Source organism: Saimiri boliviensis, chromosome 3 (genome assembly GCF_048565385.1).
Source record: "Saimiri boliviensis isolate mSaiBol1 chromosome 3, mSaiBol1.pri, whole genome shotgun sequence".
NCBI classification, from domain to species: domain Eukaryota; kingdom Metazoa; phylum Chordata; class Mammalia; order Primates; family Cebidae; genus Saimiri; species Saimiri boliviensis.
The window spans coordinates 1,818,667-1,833,527 of record NC_133451.1 but is presented as its reverse complement, the minus strand read 5'-3'; the positions used below and the strand labels follow the sequence as shown (position 1 = coordinate 1,833,527).

At 68.6% G+C, this 14,861-nt stretch overlaps 1 protein-coding gene across 8 annotated transcripts; it reads right to left on the bottom strand.

The window, feature by feature from the left end:
* Positions 1 to 114: 114 nt before the first annotated feature.
* Positions 115 to 14,283, bottom strand: FGFR3 (fibroblast growth factor receptor 3). 8 transcript variants are annotated; one of them, XM_039468135.2, is made up of 18 exons: positions 14,078 to 14,283; positions 13,468 to 13,697; positions 7,939 to 8,199; positions 7,626 to 7,691; positions 5,988 to 6,157; positions 5,779 to 5,902; positions 5,511 to 5,701; positions 4,454 to 4,604; positions 3,029 to 3,219; positions 2,586 to 2,734; positions 1,936 to 2,057; positions 1,748 to 1,858; positions 1,477 to 1,667; positions 1,244 to 1,366; positions 1,097 to 1,167; positions 747 to 884; positions 526 to 631; positions 115 to 354 (listed from the first exon to the last, which is right to left on the bottom strand). In XM_039468135.2, the coding sequence occupies exons 2-18, from the start codon at positions 13,586 to 13,588 to the stop codon at positions 208 to 210; spliced, it is 2,433 nt and encodes an 810-aa protein (XP_039324069.1). In that variant the 5' UTR covers positions 13,589 to 13,697; positions 14,078 to 14,283; the 3' UTR covers positions 115 to 207. The 8 variants fall into 8 exon arrangements, with proteins under 8 accessions (XP_039324069.1, XP_039324073.1, XP_039324070.1 ...); XM_039468139.2 differs by lacking the exon at positions 4,454 to 4,604 and adding an exon at positions 3,706 to 3,850; XM_039468136.2 differs by lacking the exon at positions 14,078 to 14,283 and having other exon boundaries at positions 2,586 to 2,731; positions 13,468 to 13,649.
* Between the last annotated feature and the right edge of the window lie 578 nt (positions 14,284 to 14,861).

The window sequence follows — 14,861 nt, the reverse complement described above, 5'->3', positions numbered from 1 at the left end:
TGGCACCAGTCAGGAGGCCGTTGCACAGCAGCAGGGACACCCAGGGGAACCTCTGCACCCAGAGGCCGCTAGACGCACGCGCAAAGACCAAAGCTCTGTGTGGCCGTCTGTCCCTCTGGACTGAGTCTCGTGCCAGGGAGTGGCTGGGCCCCAGCAGCAGGGTGGGCTGCTAGGGACTCCCTCACATTGTCGGGGACCGGCGGCCCTTCACGTCCTCGGGCCCCCACTGCTGGGTGGGGCCGGGGGCAGCAGGTCGTGGGCGAACACGGAGTCATCCCCTGAGGAGCTGGAGCTGGGGGTGTCCTGGCCGCCGGGGGAGTACCGCTCGAAGGGCACGGACAGGTCCAGGTACTCCTGCCGCGGAAGGCAGGGTGAGTGCTGTCCCACGGAGCCCCTCTTCCCACAGCCACCGCTGTGCCCAGGCTGCGCCCCAGAGGCCCACCCCACACCTCAGCATTCTGGGGGCAGGATGGCCAGGGTGGGGCGGGGGTGGCGGAGTGGCAGCAGCCCAGGGCCCGCACTCACGTCGGTGGACGTCACAGTGAGGACACGGTCCAGATCCTCCACCAGCTGCTTGAAGGTGGGCCGCTGTGAGGGGGCCGCGTGCCAGCACTCCCTCATGATCATGTACCTGCGGGCGGGGTGCTCAGGCATGGGCCCCCACCTCATCCAGGCTGAGCCTCAGGCTGCCAGTCCCTCCCCACCGCGCCCCGGAGGACCCAGGGGAGGACCGGGGTGCCGCTCACAGGTCGTGCGTGCAGTTGGCGGGCTTGTCCATGCGGTGGCCCTCCTTCAGCAGCTTGAAGAGTTCCTCCACAGGGATGCCGGGGTACGGGGAGCCCCCCAGTGTGAAGATCTCCCAAAGCAGGACCCCAAAGGACCAGCTGCAGGGAGACACAAGGTCAGACTGTCCTGAGACCTCCCCAGGACAGACACCTGGGCTGCCACCAGGGGAACAGGCCAGGGCTGCGCTGTGTCCCCGGAGGGGTAGAGACCAGGCCCAACAGCCCCAGGGCACAGGCGTGAGGCTGCAGCTGGGTCCCAGCTCTGCCCAGTTCCCGCCTCCACCCGAGGCCGGGGTCTGCAGGACACATACACGTCACTCTGGTGGGTGTAGACGCGGTCAAACAGGGCCTCAGGCGCCATCCACTTCACGGGCAGCCGGCCCTGGGAGGGGTGGGAAGGCAGAGTTGGCATCAGGCGCCCCCGGCACGCCCGCCCCCACCCCGCGGGCCGGGCTCACGTTGGTGGTCTTCTTGTAGTAGTCGAGGTTGTGCACGTCTCGGGCCAGCCCGAAGTCGGCGATCTTCATCACGTTGTCCTCGGTCACCAGCACGTTGCGGGCGGCCAGGTCCCTGTGGATGCACTGGAAGGGGCGGGGGCAGGGCTGAAGCCTCAACGCCCCTCCCGTGGCTCCCAGGATGGCAGGGCCGTCCGTGCCCAGCCCACTCCACCCACACCTGCTGCCCTGCTCACCTTCTGCGAGGCCAGGTACTCCATGCCCCGGGCCACCTGGTAGGCACAGGACACCAGGTCCTTGAAGGTGAGCTGCTCCTCGGGCGGCTTGCAGGTGTCGAAGGAGTAGTCCAGGCCGGGGGGCCGCCTCGCCCGCAGGAACTCCCGCAGGTTGCCCTTGGCGGCGTACTCCACCAGCACGTAGAGGGGCCCTGGGGGCACGGGCTCCTCAGAGGGGCTGCCGGGCCCAGGAGGGCCGCCCGCCCCGCACCGCCACCCCCAGCACACCCACCGCCCTGCGTGCAGGCGCCCAGCAGGTTGATGATGTTCTTGTGCTTCCCGATCATCTTCATCATCTCCATCTCCGACACCAGGTCCGACAGGTCCTTGTCCGTGGCATCGTCTGGGCAAGGAAGGAGGGTCTGTGTCAGGTGGTGGCGCCCCAGCCCTGCCCTGCCCCGCTGGCCGCCCTCTCCTCACCTTTCAGCATCTTCACAGCTACAGTGACCGGTTTGGCGGCCCGGTCCTTGTCAATGCCGATGGCCTCCGCCATTACCACCTGGCCGAAGCAGCCCTCCCCGAGGGGCTTGCCCAGGGTCAGCCTGGCAGCAGAGGCAGAGAGACCCATGAGCATACAAGCTCACCCACCGGCAGCCTGCCACAGTCCCCACCCCAGCCTGGCCGAGCCCTTAAGACTCAGAGCCCCCACCTCCAGGAAGCCTTCCATGCTCATCCTGCAGCCTGCTCATGAGGATGAAGACTGTCACCCACCGGCCTCCCGCCCCTGCTGTCTCTCCAGACAGGGCACCTTGAGAGGGGCATCCCTGCCACGAAGCCCTCCCAGGAGCATCTCCAGAGAGAGGAGCATCTCCAACATCCTCCACGTCCTTGGTGGCCCCTCTACTGGACTACTTGGTGGACCCCCCCGGCCTGGACGACTCCTTCGACACCTGCAAGCCGCCCGAGGAGCAGCTCACCTTCAAGGACCTGGTGTCCTGTGCCTACCATGTGGCCGGGGGCATCGAGTACCTGGTCTCCCAGAAGGTGAGTGACCCAGCCAGTCCCCTGCCTGGCGTTTCATCCCCACCATGGAGGCCCTACAGCCCATGCTGGCCCTCAGCACCACTGACCGGGCCCGGGACAGCTCCCATTTGGGGTCGGCGGGCAGCTCAAGCTCCGAGACGTTGGCCAGCGCCGGGCCCTCCCCCGAGGACAGCCTTGCAATCCGCACCAGCGGCGTGTTGGAGCTCATGGACGCGTTGGACTCCAGGGACACCTGCTTGGGTCGGCAGGGGCAGGTTGGCGCTGTGTGGAGGACAGGGCGTGGGGGTGCAGCCGGGGGGCGCTGCGGGCTGGAAGGGGGGCGCTCTGACTTCCACCAGCGTTGAATGAAGGCTGTTAGAACATTTTGCGCCCCAAAGTACCCTGGGCTCTATGAGGTGACCAGAGACCAGGGGAGGTGAGCCCGCCTGGCTGCAGAGGGTGCTGCACAGCCCGGGACCAGCAGAGACCGAGGGGGTTCCAGAGGCCGGGCGGGCAGGCAGCTCGGAACCTGGTATCTACTTTCTGTTACCTGTCGCTTGAGCGGGAAGCGGGAGATCTTGTGGACGGTGGGGGAGCCCAGGCCTTTCTTGGGGGGGCTGCGCAGGCGGCAGAGCGTCACGGCCGCCACCACCAGGATGAACAGGAAGAAGCCCACCCCATAGCTGAGGATGCCTGCGTACACACTGCCCGCCTCGTCAGCCTCCACCAGCTCCTCCTCGGCTGCAAAGACACAGGCGTTGAGGCCTGGCCTGGCCCCCCCAGGCCCCATGGGTGCCCCTGGCCCAGAGCCACAGGCACCACTGGGAGCGGGAGGGGGCTCAGAACCTCAGTATCCCCCTTGTCTGGGGGGGTCTTGTGGTCAGAAACACCGATGAGTCAGGAGGGCCAGACCCTGGAGAGGAGGCGCCCAGCAGAGCCAGCCAGCCCCACACCGCCACCAGGCACCCGGAAGACACCAGAGCCACAGGAGGGGCCTTTAGGGACCCAGATGGGAAGGGGGCTCAAGGGGGCTGATGGGGCCCCTCTGGGACCAGGTCTGGGCCTGGTTGGGCCGACTTTGTCCTCATGCCCGGCACAGGGCCGGGTGTGAGGGATCGAGGAGTGGGGCAGCCCTAAGCCGCAGGGTTCCCTTCCGTCCTGGAGGCTCTGGCGTGTCCCAAGCCAGTGTCCCCGACAGTGGGGAGCAGCAGCCGCAGAAGCCGGTACCTGGCAGCACCACCAGCCACGCAGAGTGATGGGAAAAGCCAATAGAATTGCCCGCCAGGCAGGTGTACTCCCCGGCGTCTTCAAAGGTGACGTTGTGCAAGGACAGAACCTCTAGCTCCTTGTCGGTGGTATTAGCCCCCGCCGTCTACAAAGAGAGAGCAGAGCGATAGGCGAGGGCCAGCACCGGCCTGCAGGCACCACGGAGTCCACACGGCAGGATCCAGCCGCTGCAAGGAAAACGCCGCCACCACCAACTCCTCGACCACCGAGTCGGCCGCCACCGTGCGGCCCTCCGCCTGGAGCACCGGCACCGAGCCGAAGCCAGGCCCCTCCACCGGCGAGTCCTCTGTCCCAGTGAGCGGCAGGCGGGCGGGCGGGCGGCATGCAGGTGAGCGCAGAGCCGGGCGGGGCGGGTGGAGGGCGACACACGGACACACGGGCTGCAGAAGCGAGCGGGGCGGCGGCCGGCGGGAGGGTGGAAGGGGACACTCGCAGACGGCACGGGGCTGGGCCGGCGGGCACCAGGCACCGGGGCAGGGGGAGCGCAGACGTGCGGGAGAGGTCGGCACAGGCCGCAGGGCTGGAAGCAGGTCACTGAAGCGGAAGGTGACCGTGGAGGCCAGAGCTGCCAGCCTCAAAGGCCGGGGGCGGGAGCGAGCAGGGCCGGGCGTGCGGGGCGTGCGGGGCGCGCGGCCAGGGCCATGGAGCTGGAGCTCTTGTACCGGCCGGCATGGGACAGAGTCGTTACCTGCTCGGGGCCCGCGAACGCTCAGCCAAAAGGCCTTCTCGGCCACGCCTATGAAATTGGTGGCTCGACAGAGGTACTCGCCCCCGTCCCGCTCCGACACATTGGCCAGGCGGAGACGCACGTCGGCCTCCACACTCTCACTGATCCAGGACTGCAGGGACAAGAGACCCCGCTCAGGCACGCCCCTGAGGCAGCCCCGCCGGGCACGAGGCAGGAGGGAGACCCCCGAGGCGGACGGAGGCTGGGCTGGGTAGGCCATGCCGGCTGCCTGGAGGAGGCACGGAGGCCCTTCACGGTGGCTGTGGTTTCACAGGACGCACGTCTCTGCCTCCATCCCAACAACCCGGCCCAGACCCTCAGCCGTGGCCACTGGCCTGCCCTCCCCCGTGGTCCTGCAGAACCTGTACCCTGGACAGGGCCCAAGGCGGTCTCTCCAAGCAGGCTCTGAACTCCACGCTCGCCCCACGCCCGCTCCCGGCCCCATCAGACCTTCTCTCTGAACAGGTATTTCTCTCCAGGTGGGATCTGGACTCCACCCTTGCCCTGCACCAGCTCCCCACCCCCATCGGACTTTCTCCTCTCTGAACAGAGGTTTCTCACTGGGCTTTGAGTGTTGCAATGTCCCAACTCAGTGGCCCCCGGCCGGCAGCCGTGGGAACAAAGCTAAGGGCTTTGGGAGGCGGGCGGTGAGCCTGGTCCCACTGCACACAGCTGACAACAGCCAGTCAGCCAGCTCGGGGCTCGGCCACCCCCTCGGAGGTCCAGAGGGGGCCTGGAGGGCTTGCCACTGCCCTGTCCTGGGCCACCATCGCTGCCTGAGCTTCGCCCACCCCTGAGAGGCCCCTGCAGGCGGCTCCATGTCAGGGGCTCCAGCGGCCGTGGTAGGCCCTCCACAGACACGGAAACACGTCCCACCGCAGCTGCCTGTGGCCCCGAGGTGTGAGGTAGCTGAGACTCGGCCCCACAAGCACCCCCACAGCTTCTTCCCCTGAAGCTCCCACCCCGAGGCCCGGATCCTCACGCAGCCCCCAGCCTGGGAGCCCCAGCAGCGGCCCACCTTGAGCACAGTGACGTAGGGTGTGCCGTCGGGGCCCACCTTGCTGCCGTTCACCTCCACGTGCTTGAGCCACTGGATGTGGGGCTGCGCGTCGCTGTACACCTTGCAGTGGAACTCCACGTCGCTGCCCAGCACCGCCGTCTGGTTGGCCGGCAGCCCCGCCTGCAGGATGGGCCGGTGCGGGGAGCGCTCTGTGGGGGCAGATGGCGCTCAGGGGCCGCCCACTCCGGGGCTGCCAGCCCTGCCCCGTGCGGCCCCAGGCCCTCACCCAGCACGTCCAGCGTGTAGGTCTGCCGGATGCTGCCAAACTTGTTCTCCACCACGCAGGTGTAGTTGCCGCGGTCTGAGGGCACCACGCTCTCCATGACCAGGCTCCACTGCTGGTGCCGCAGCTGCAGCGGACCACGGGTCAGCGGGCCACGGGTGAGCAGAGGGAACCCACGTGCCCGCCGGGCCCAGAGCCACCCCGGCACCCACCTTGATGCCTCCAATGCGGTGCTCGCCGCGGAACTCCTTGCCGTTCTTCAGCCAGGAGATGGAGGGAGTGGGGTTGCCAGCGGCCGGGCAGCGGAAGCGGACAGTGTTGGCAGCTGGCACGGCCAGCAGCTTCTTGTCCATCCGCTCGGGCCGAGTCCAGTAAGGAGCCCCTGCTGGCCGAGGTGCCCGTGAAGGCCACAACCCAAGTGGGAGCAGAGCCCCCTCTGACCAACACCCTTCCCAAAGCTGCCCTGCCCACCCCAGCCTCGGTTTCCCCTCCTTGGTAGGGATAGGGTGGGATGAGGCTCCCAGGAGTGTCCAAACCATGTCCCCACCCCGGGGCTTTCTCAGAGCTGGGCCACGTGTCCCCTCCCTCCCCTCCAGGGTGCTCTGCCTGGGCCTGTGAAGCCGAGGGGCACAGGGCGTGGTCCAGGGAGCCCACCCGCCCAGAGAGGCACCCCAGGGGCCAGGCCTGCCTGGCTTGTCTCATGGATAAGCCAGGACCTGGGAGCAGTTCATCAGCAAAGGGGTCCCAGTCCCTTGAAAAACCGGGAGCCCCAGAGGCAGCTGGGCAGCGTGGGCCCACGGGAATCAGAGACCCCAGGCCACCCTCTGTGGTGCTCCGGGTCTGGCAGGCACCCAGAGACGGTGACACTCTGGAGACCCTGCCTCCTCCCACCTTGGCTTGCGGGGCTCCCACCACCCTCCCTCACAGCCCAACTGGTTTTTCTCCTTCCTTGAGGCTGGGGCTGGGGCTGCCTTCCTGCCGGGACTCCAGGCAAGGCTGGGCTGGCATCCTCCAGGAGGGAAGCAACCCTCTCCTTGGTGACCTCACTGCCACCCCCCGCAGGGACACACCCAGCAGGGGCACTGCAAGACGCACTGTGGACACAGGCTGGGAGGAGGCAGCTCCGTGGTGCTGAGCTCCCTCCCAGGCCTCCTTGAGACCCCCGGGGGGAGTTACCCCAGCTCAGTCTCTCATGGACTCAGCCTCCCCTCCTCACCCGCTCACCCACTGGCCCAGGGACCCCGCCCACACACCACCAGTCCTGTCGTAACTGCCCCCACGTCTGTGCCACAACAAACCTCCCCTGCACGCACTCACCTCAAGCTTCCTCCCAAACCAGAAGCCCCCCTCCCCGCCCTCCAAGTGGGCAAAGCTCCCCACCACCATTCCAGGCCGGAATACCGGGCAGCGCCCCTGACTGTGCTCCCACAGCCGCAGGCCACCCTCTCGCCACTGGTCGTGGCCAGGTGCCCCTTGTGCCCTCACCCTGGGCCCATCCACCCCACGGCAGCCACCTGAGTGCCCTGCCTTGCCGCGCTCACACCTGCAGCGCCCACCTCACCCACAGGCCAGCCCTGGCCTCTTCCAGTTTCTGGAACCCCAAGGGCCCTGTGCCTCAGTCTCCCTATCAGCAACACGGGTGTCCCTTCACACCCCAGCCCTGCCACCAGGGAGCCAGGGCCAGGCGTCCAGAGCCATCTCGGTGGCCCAGCCCCTCCTGTATCCTGAGGGGACCGGACCTTCAGGGTGACCCCAGGGACCTCGGTCCCTCAGCAGCTTGTGGTGGGCAGGGCTTGGTGGCGGCAGCAGGCCCCACCCCGGCCGGCCTGAACCCCAGACCCTGCTCCCACCTGTGTCCACACCTGTGTCCTCAGCCTCGTCCTCCCCGTCTTCATCATCTCCTGAAGATGGAGCATCTACAAGGCACAGGGGGCTGCTTCCAGTACCCAACCTGCCCCAGGAGGCACCCAGGTGCCCCTCCCAGGTGGGACAGTGTCCCCCATTCGGGCCGCACTTCCTGGGGCGCCTTCCTCTCCACCAATGACCCTTGGGGCAGGGGTGCTGCAGCCACATGGCCGAGACACCCAGCGGCTCTTGGCCCTCGTGGGGACTCAGGGGGCCCAGCGCCCACTCCCTTCCGCAGCTGGCTGGCCCCAAGCTCACCTGCCACCCGCACGCTGAAGCGGCACAGCACGCGCTGCGTGAGGCGGTGCCGGCAGCTGTAAGCCCCGGAGTCCTCCTGGGAGGCGTTCAGCACCAGCAGCCGCTGGGGCCCCACCAGGACGCGGTCCGAGGGCACCAGCCCTGCACCATCCTTGACCCAGACCACAGGACCACCCCCAGGCGGGGGACAGCTCAGCTCCACCGCGTCCCCGCTGCCGAAGACCAACTGCTCCTGCTGGCCGGGCTCCAGGCCTGGGACCTCTGCAGGCGAGACCCGCGACCGTGAGGCAGGCACCCCCAAACCCGGCACCTTCCCAGACACAGCAGCGAGGGCCTCGACGGCCCTGACCCAGCTCTGGGGTCCCACCAGGCCAGGGCTGGAACTGAGCCCCCAGAGGGCCAGAGGTCTCTATCTTCAGCCTCGCCAGCCGGTCTCCGTGCCAAGGACTTGGGTCTGCCTCGGTGTGGCGGCTGCTGTCCCCACACAAGCTGCAGCCAACCCAGGGCCACGCCACCACAAAGCTTCACTTACGGACACAGGGAATTTGGAGAATTTGAATCTCAAGGCACCACAGAGTGCGACTCTTTGTTCTTTTGATTTGTTCAACTGCTTTGAAACATAAAATCCATGCTTGGCTCACAGGTGGCACCATGGCCACAGGTGCTGGGGACGAAGGAGACAGGCTGCCCTTTGCCCCCGGCTGAGATGGAGCTCAGAGGGGGTGCCAGGGTGGCCAGCCAGCCCCCTGGCAGTGCAGATGCACCCCAGAAGGGGTCCCTCTCAGCAGCCCCCACACCCCATATGTGCCTGAGGCGCAGTTCACAGGGATAGCAAGGGAACAGAATGGATGAGAAAGGACATGCAGGATCAGACGGCCGTGGGGACGAAGCCGGGGTGCAGTGCGCAGGTTCACCAGGCAGAGCCAGGCTGGAGCAGTTCGAGGCGGCGGGGCGGGGGCGGGGGGCTCCCTGGCATGGGTAGGGTTCTGCATCCTGCAGCTCCTGGGTAAGCTCCACACAGTGGTCACCACAGAAAACACACAGGGAAGCGCAAAGTACAACACGACGCTGGGGCCAGCCCGGCGGACCCACGGGCTGGGGGCTGGGAGTGGGACCCCCTCACAGAAGGGGACCAGGCTGGGGGCAGGAAGCTGTGAGAGCCACTGGAGCTGGGGCCACAGGGCAGGTCAGCAGCCCCGGCCCCTCCCCAGGGGGCTGAGAAGCTGGGGTGGGGGCCCACCCACAGGGGCAGATGTGCAGGTGGCCCTGGCCCCCTCCCCCTGCCCAGTAGCTCCCCAGTTCCCGAGGGCCACCAAAGCCTGTGACCCAAGGACACACCAAGGCGGGGCTGGGGGACCATCACCCCCAGGCCTCCTGCCAGGGCCAGACAATGCATGCAGGCGGGTGGCCTGGGCTTGGGGCCGGGACGGGGGTGGGTGGTCCCCCAGGCAGCCTCCTCCTTCAGACCCAGCTGGGCCGCTTGCGCCATCACTTGTCATTCTGCCGATGTGTGGCCTAGATTTGGGGGCCCAGCTGCCCATGCTGGCCACACCAGTTCCTGGCTGCCTGGCCAGGCCCGATTCTGCCCGACCCACCGAAGCCGGCCGCACACACCCAGTACCCAGCGTGACCCTGCCAACCGGAAGGGCCACACTCACCCCCAGAAGCATCCGAGGGAGCCCTCGCCCCACAGGGACCCACAGCTCCTGGACTGCCCCTGTGAGGACCCCACAGTCAGAGGGGCGCCTGGCCTGACCTCCAGCCCTCTGGCCCTGGCCAGTGTCTTATGGGGACCACCCAGAGCTGGGAGCTGCCTAAGGCCCCCCAGAAGGCCGAGAACAGGCTGGTCATGGCAGCCTCAGCTGCAGGCCCTGGCCCAAAGGCAACAGCCGGCTGGTTCCGGTTTGGTCTGGGTGGTGACAACAGGTCAAGCCATCCGCACAAGTACTCGCTTCAGCCTGGTCCAGCGGGGGACGGGGGACACAGCAGCCCCAGGCCAGCCACGTGGCGGCCATCTGCCCGTGTGGGGGGGGGAGGGTGGAGCCCTGAGTGCCCCCTGCCTGCCTGCCTGGTGCCCGCAGAGGCCAGGGCGCCCCAGCAGGGGCTGGCTGGGAACACCAGGTGAAAGACTGTGAGACGGGCACGGGGGTGGGGGGCACTGAGAGCTCAGGGCCTCACTCCCCCAGGGGAGTCAGCAGTTGGGTGGAGCCCCTATGCCCCATCCAGCTGCCAGGCATGGGGCAGCTACATCCCCCTAGTGGCCCCAAGAAGGGTTCTTTCTTGACCAACAAAAGGGGGACCCCACTGGCACCACACACACCAGAGACAGAACGCACCCCTCCATCTACACATCACAACCCCACACAGTGCCCACCTCAACCTGGGCCCCATGTGCTAGGAACAGCCCTCTGCCGTGTCCCAAAAGGGCCATGCTGGGCCTGGGGGTCATTTCCCAGTCACAGAGTCTCCCAACTCTGCCACTCGCTGGTCCTGTGCCTGTTTCCCCACTATGGCACAATATAAAACCCCACCTCACAGGCCACAGGGGCAGCCACACCCTGCTAAGTGGCTGGAGGAGTGAGGGGTGACACGAACTCCCTGCCCGGGGTCCCCTGACCCAGAACTCATGTCCATCAGGCCAGGGCGCTGGTGAGTAACACTCTGGCCTGGGGAACCTTTCTCCAGATTCTGGGGCACGGCAGTGCAGGCCCAGCCAATGCGGGGAGCCCAGGTGAGAGGGTGGGGGAGCGCTGCTCCATCATAAGCCCCTTGGATTGACCCCAGAGAGCAAGGATCAAATTCAGACTCGAGTCCAGAGCTGGCTACCCTGCCTACCCGTCCCGGACGGTCCACGACATCTGTGGGGAACACTCCCGTGTGAGAACCCTAAAAGGCGTGAGTCTCACTATACGGTGAGTTTGATCCCCACACTACCCCAAGGGGTTTACTTGGGTTTTGGGGTAAGCTGAGGGCCTGGGGTCAGGGAACCCCATGTTCTGGTTTTGGATGCACATGAAGCACTCTGCAGCTCTCTGGAGTACAGGAAGTATTGCCAGGTGTTGGCTAGAAAACAGCCTAAGAGGAGGAGGGGGGCCTGGAAGGACCTGGAAGCCAAAAGCAGGAGTCCAGCCTCCCTTCCTCTCCCCCGGAGACGGTCCTCTTCAGTTTCACAATCAAGACAGGAAAATAGGGATCCGAAGCTGGGCAGGCTAAGGGGGGCTCCCCAAGATTCTGAGGCCTAATCCTTCCAGCAGGCTACCGCTAGCGCTTCTCCTGGATAGGTGGGGAAAGCGAAGTTTGAAGAGGGTACCCGAGCCTGGGCTGGCAGCCTGGAGGTCCAGGCCAACTCCCCCACCCCACCAAAGCTGGCTCCACTCCCCACTCATTCACTCCTGAACCACTCAGGTCAGGACTGCTGCCTCGCTAGACAGGGCGAGACTTTGGACTCCTATCCTCCAGAAGACCCCAAGCCACCGGGCTCCCACCCAAGCTCAGCTGTAACAAGGGGTGCCCCAGCCCCAGTTCCAGCCCCAAGTGAGACCTGAGGGCTGGGGGTGGGGAGTGGGTAACAAGGGGTTGCTATGCTCAAACAAGGACCCGGAGGCCAAGCTCGGCCCGGGTTAATGAACCACCCAGAGACCCACGCGGCTCAAAGTCCAGCCCTGGGGAGGAGGGGTAGAGAAGGTGGCCACCAGCACCTTAGGGAAAGGCTCTGCACCCCTAGACACCTCCTGGGTGGGGCACAGCTTAAGACAGCCGACTCTGTCTATCTCCCTGCACCCTGGGGAGGGGTCCTCCAGGTCCCAACCAGGAACACAGTCCCCTGGGGAGATGGAGGCTGCCCTGGCAGGGCATGTGGTGGCCCAGGCAGTCCAGCGGCCAAAACCTTCCCCACTGCCCTTGACTCTTGCCAGCTCAGGCTCCATAATTTATGTTCCTGGGCAAGCACCAGCCTAGACCTCCGTACATCTCACGAGGTCTTTGTATTTTTACTGCCCGGCCCATCTTGTTAAGGAACCGGATTAACTTTATTGACCGATCAACTCACTACCTGTTTCACCAGCTCCAGTGCGGGCGGGGGGCGGGAAGAGGGGAGGGCGCCTCGTGGGTGCCCAGGCCAGCCCAGCGGCGGCGGCGCTTCCCGTCCTCGGGGCCGGTGGGGGAGGTCCCGCGCGCCCTCACGAGCCCGGGAGAGGCTCCGCTTGCAGCCCGACCGCCGCCCCTCCCCGGGGCTGGCTGACATTCCCCGGCCGTGGGGAGTAATATCTTTATCTAAATGCGAATGCGAAAGCTAAGGCGAGAGCCAGGCTGCCCCCGCGGCTGCCCCTCCGGCACCCCTGGAAGCGGGGCCGCCAGAGCAGGCGCTAAAAGCGCGCGCTGACCTCCCGACGGCCCCTGTCACGCCGCTGAATGACACGCACATTCAGGCGCAGAGCCACTTTCATTCATAAAAAAATGACATTGTTCCGGGAGGCCGCAGCCGCCGCCGGAGAAAGGGGCGCGGGGGCGCGGGCGGGGCGGCCGCCATCTGCCTCGGCCCGCCCGGCGCCCTTCCCGGCCCGCCGCGCCCGCAGCGGCTCACACCTCCCCGTGAGCCGCCTCGCCGCCATCAATGCGCGGTCTGTGGCCGCGCCGAGGCACAAAGGAGCGGCTGTTCGGGCCCGGGCCGGGGCTCGGGTGGGGCGCGACTCACCGGGCCAAGGCCTCCCTCCACGCGGCCGCAGGGCTGGGCCGTGCGCCCCCCTCGCCCGCCCGGAGCCGGCAGCGGGTGGACGGGGCGGCGGCGCTGGAGCGCTCGGACCGGCCCTCGAGGAACCGTGGCGCGTGTGCAGGGCGGCCCGGGCACCACTTCCCCGTTCCTCACCCCGGGGACCTCCCTTCCGACCCTCGATGTCCCGCAGGACCCGGACCGCCAGCCTAGGTCTAGGGCCCCGCGACGCTGGGACACGCGCCCTTCGCCGGCCCGGAGCTCGAGCTCACCTACGGGGAAGCGCCCTCGGCCCCCAGGCACGACGATGCAGGGTCGGCAGCGGGGACGCTGGAGGCTGTAGCCCAGTCGGGCGGGCCAGCGGGTACAGGGGCCGGGCTTCCCCGAAGCGCGCACAGCCACCCCCCGAAGTCCGGCCTCTCGCTTTGGCCGAAGCTGGCCGCAAACTGGGGCCCGGGGGAGGGGGACGCCAACAATGGGAACTTTCCGTCTGCGTAGAGCCCGAAGAACAGCGAGAATCGTGGAAACCGGGCCCCCCCGCGCCCTCCCGAAGGGTCACGTCTGGGGAGCCGCAGGGGACCGGGGCTGCGGACGGACGCCGACTCCCGTCCTGGCTCCCCGCGGCAGCCTCGCACTTGAGGGGTGACGGTGGCTCCAGGCGCCCCACGAGTGCCCTCCTGGAAGGAGGCCACGGAATCCGGGCGCTGACCCCGGGGCTTCACTCCCACCCGGCGCCCCGTCCGACCCGGGCCCGGTTCCCGTCCTCAACGCCACTGCCCGCACCGGCCGGCCCCTCCCGGGCCCAGAGGGTCCCTTCTTACCTGCCTCTCGCCCCACGACGCGCTGCTCCGGGCCCAAGGACTCCGAGGAGGCGCCAGCCACGACGGCCACGGCCACGGCCACGGCCACGCAGAGAGCGAGGGCGCGGGCAGGGGCGCCCATGGCGGGGGCGGGGGCCGCGGCGTCCTCAGGCAGTGCTCGCGGGCATGCTGCCCCCCACGGCCCCGCGCGGGCACCGGCGAGAGGCGGGAGGCGGGAGCCGCTCGAGAGGCTGCGGGAGAAGGAGGGCAGCGCGTCAGCGGGGCGGGCAGGGCCGCGCACGGACGGGGCGGCGGTGACCGGCTCCGGCGCCCGGACCCTCAGACCCCCGGCCGCCCCGCCCGCCGCCGCCGCCGCCCGGGGCTCCCGGGCCGCCTGGCGCCGGCCGCCTCCTCCCCGCCGCGGTCCCTCCCTCCTCCCCCTTCCCTCCCTGGCTGCTGCAGAGCTCTCCCAGGGCGGCGGCGGCGGCGGCGGCAAACTTTCCAGAGCGGGAAGCCGGCGGCCCGGCCCGACCCGCGGCAGGGAGTGCTGTGGCTCCGCCACCGCCGCGCCCCGGCCCCTCCTCGCGCCCCGCCGCACCCCTTCGCGCGCCTGCCCGGCCCCGGCACCGACCTGGCGGGCGCCCGCGCCCGGCTCACTACGCTCGGCTGCCGCTCCGGCCCGGGGTCAGCGGGCCCAGCTCCCGCCCGGTCCCTCCGGCCGTCGGCCCGCGGGGGCGTCCGTGAGACCCACAGAGCAGGACCGCGCGGCGCCAGCTGCCCGCGAGGCCGCCACCGCCGCCGCCACCGCGCACTGAGCCTGGGTTGCCCCGCGCGCCGCAGCCAGTGGGGGACGGTCCGCGCCCGGCCCCGCCCCGGCTCCGGCTCCGCCCCCGCCCCCGCCCCGGCTGGGGAGCCAGACACGCCCCCTCGGGGGCGGGGCGGGGCGGGGCATCCGGGGGCGGGGCCGGCGGGGGCGCCCGGCGGTCTCGAGGGCGTGGGAGCCGGGGCAGGCGGGCGAGGCCCCGTCGCACCGCGGGGCGGCTCAGAGGGCGGTGGGCACGGGGCGCAACGAGCGCGAGCGCAGCCTCTGTTTGCACAGCGCGCGGCTCGGGTCCCCTGGGGCTGTGCTTAGGCGCTCAGAGGGGAGGTCTCGGCGGGGGTCGGGATGCCAGGAGGGTGAACCCTGCGGCCTGAGCTGGAATTCCGCCGGTGGAGGAGGCAGGACCGCATTCCAGGCCCAGCCTCCGGTGTTCGCCAGGCCCGGGGCAGCCCGGGCGGCCCTGCCTACCTGACGAGGTGCAGAAGCTGCGTCGACTGACCTGGGCCTCCAGCAGCTGAGCCGCCTGAGTTCCCCGCCCGTGGGGCCCCTTTTCCCACCCCCAAGGAGGACACGGGCCTAGGGCTGCCCTTCCGGC

Bases quoted from the DNA above. Each gene is read 5' to 3' on its own strand.
- FGFR3 (XM_039468135.2), bottom strand. From the start codon at position 13,588: ATGGGCGCCCCTGCCCGCGCCCTCGCTCTCTGCGTGGCCGTGGCCGTG. The intron at 2,058-2,585 runs GTCAGTGGTGCT...CTCTGCTGCCAG, and splicing joins TGGGAGCTGTCCCGGGCCCG to GCTGACCCTGGGCAAGCCCC. The intron at 355-525 runs GTGAGTGCGGGC...CTTCCGCGGCAG, and splicing joins TCACTGTGACGTCCACCGAC to GAGTACCTGGACCTGTCCGT.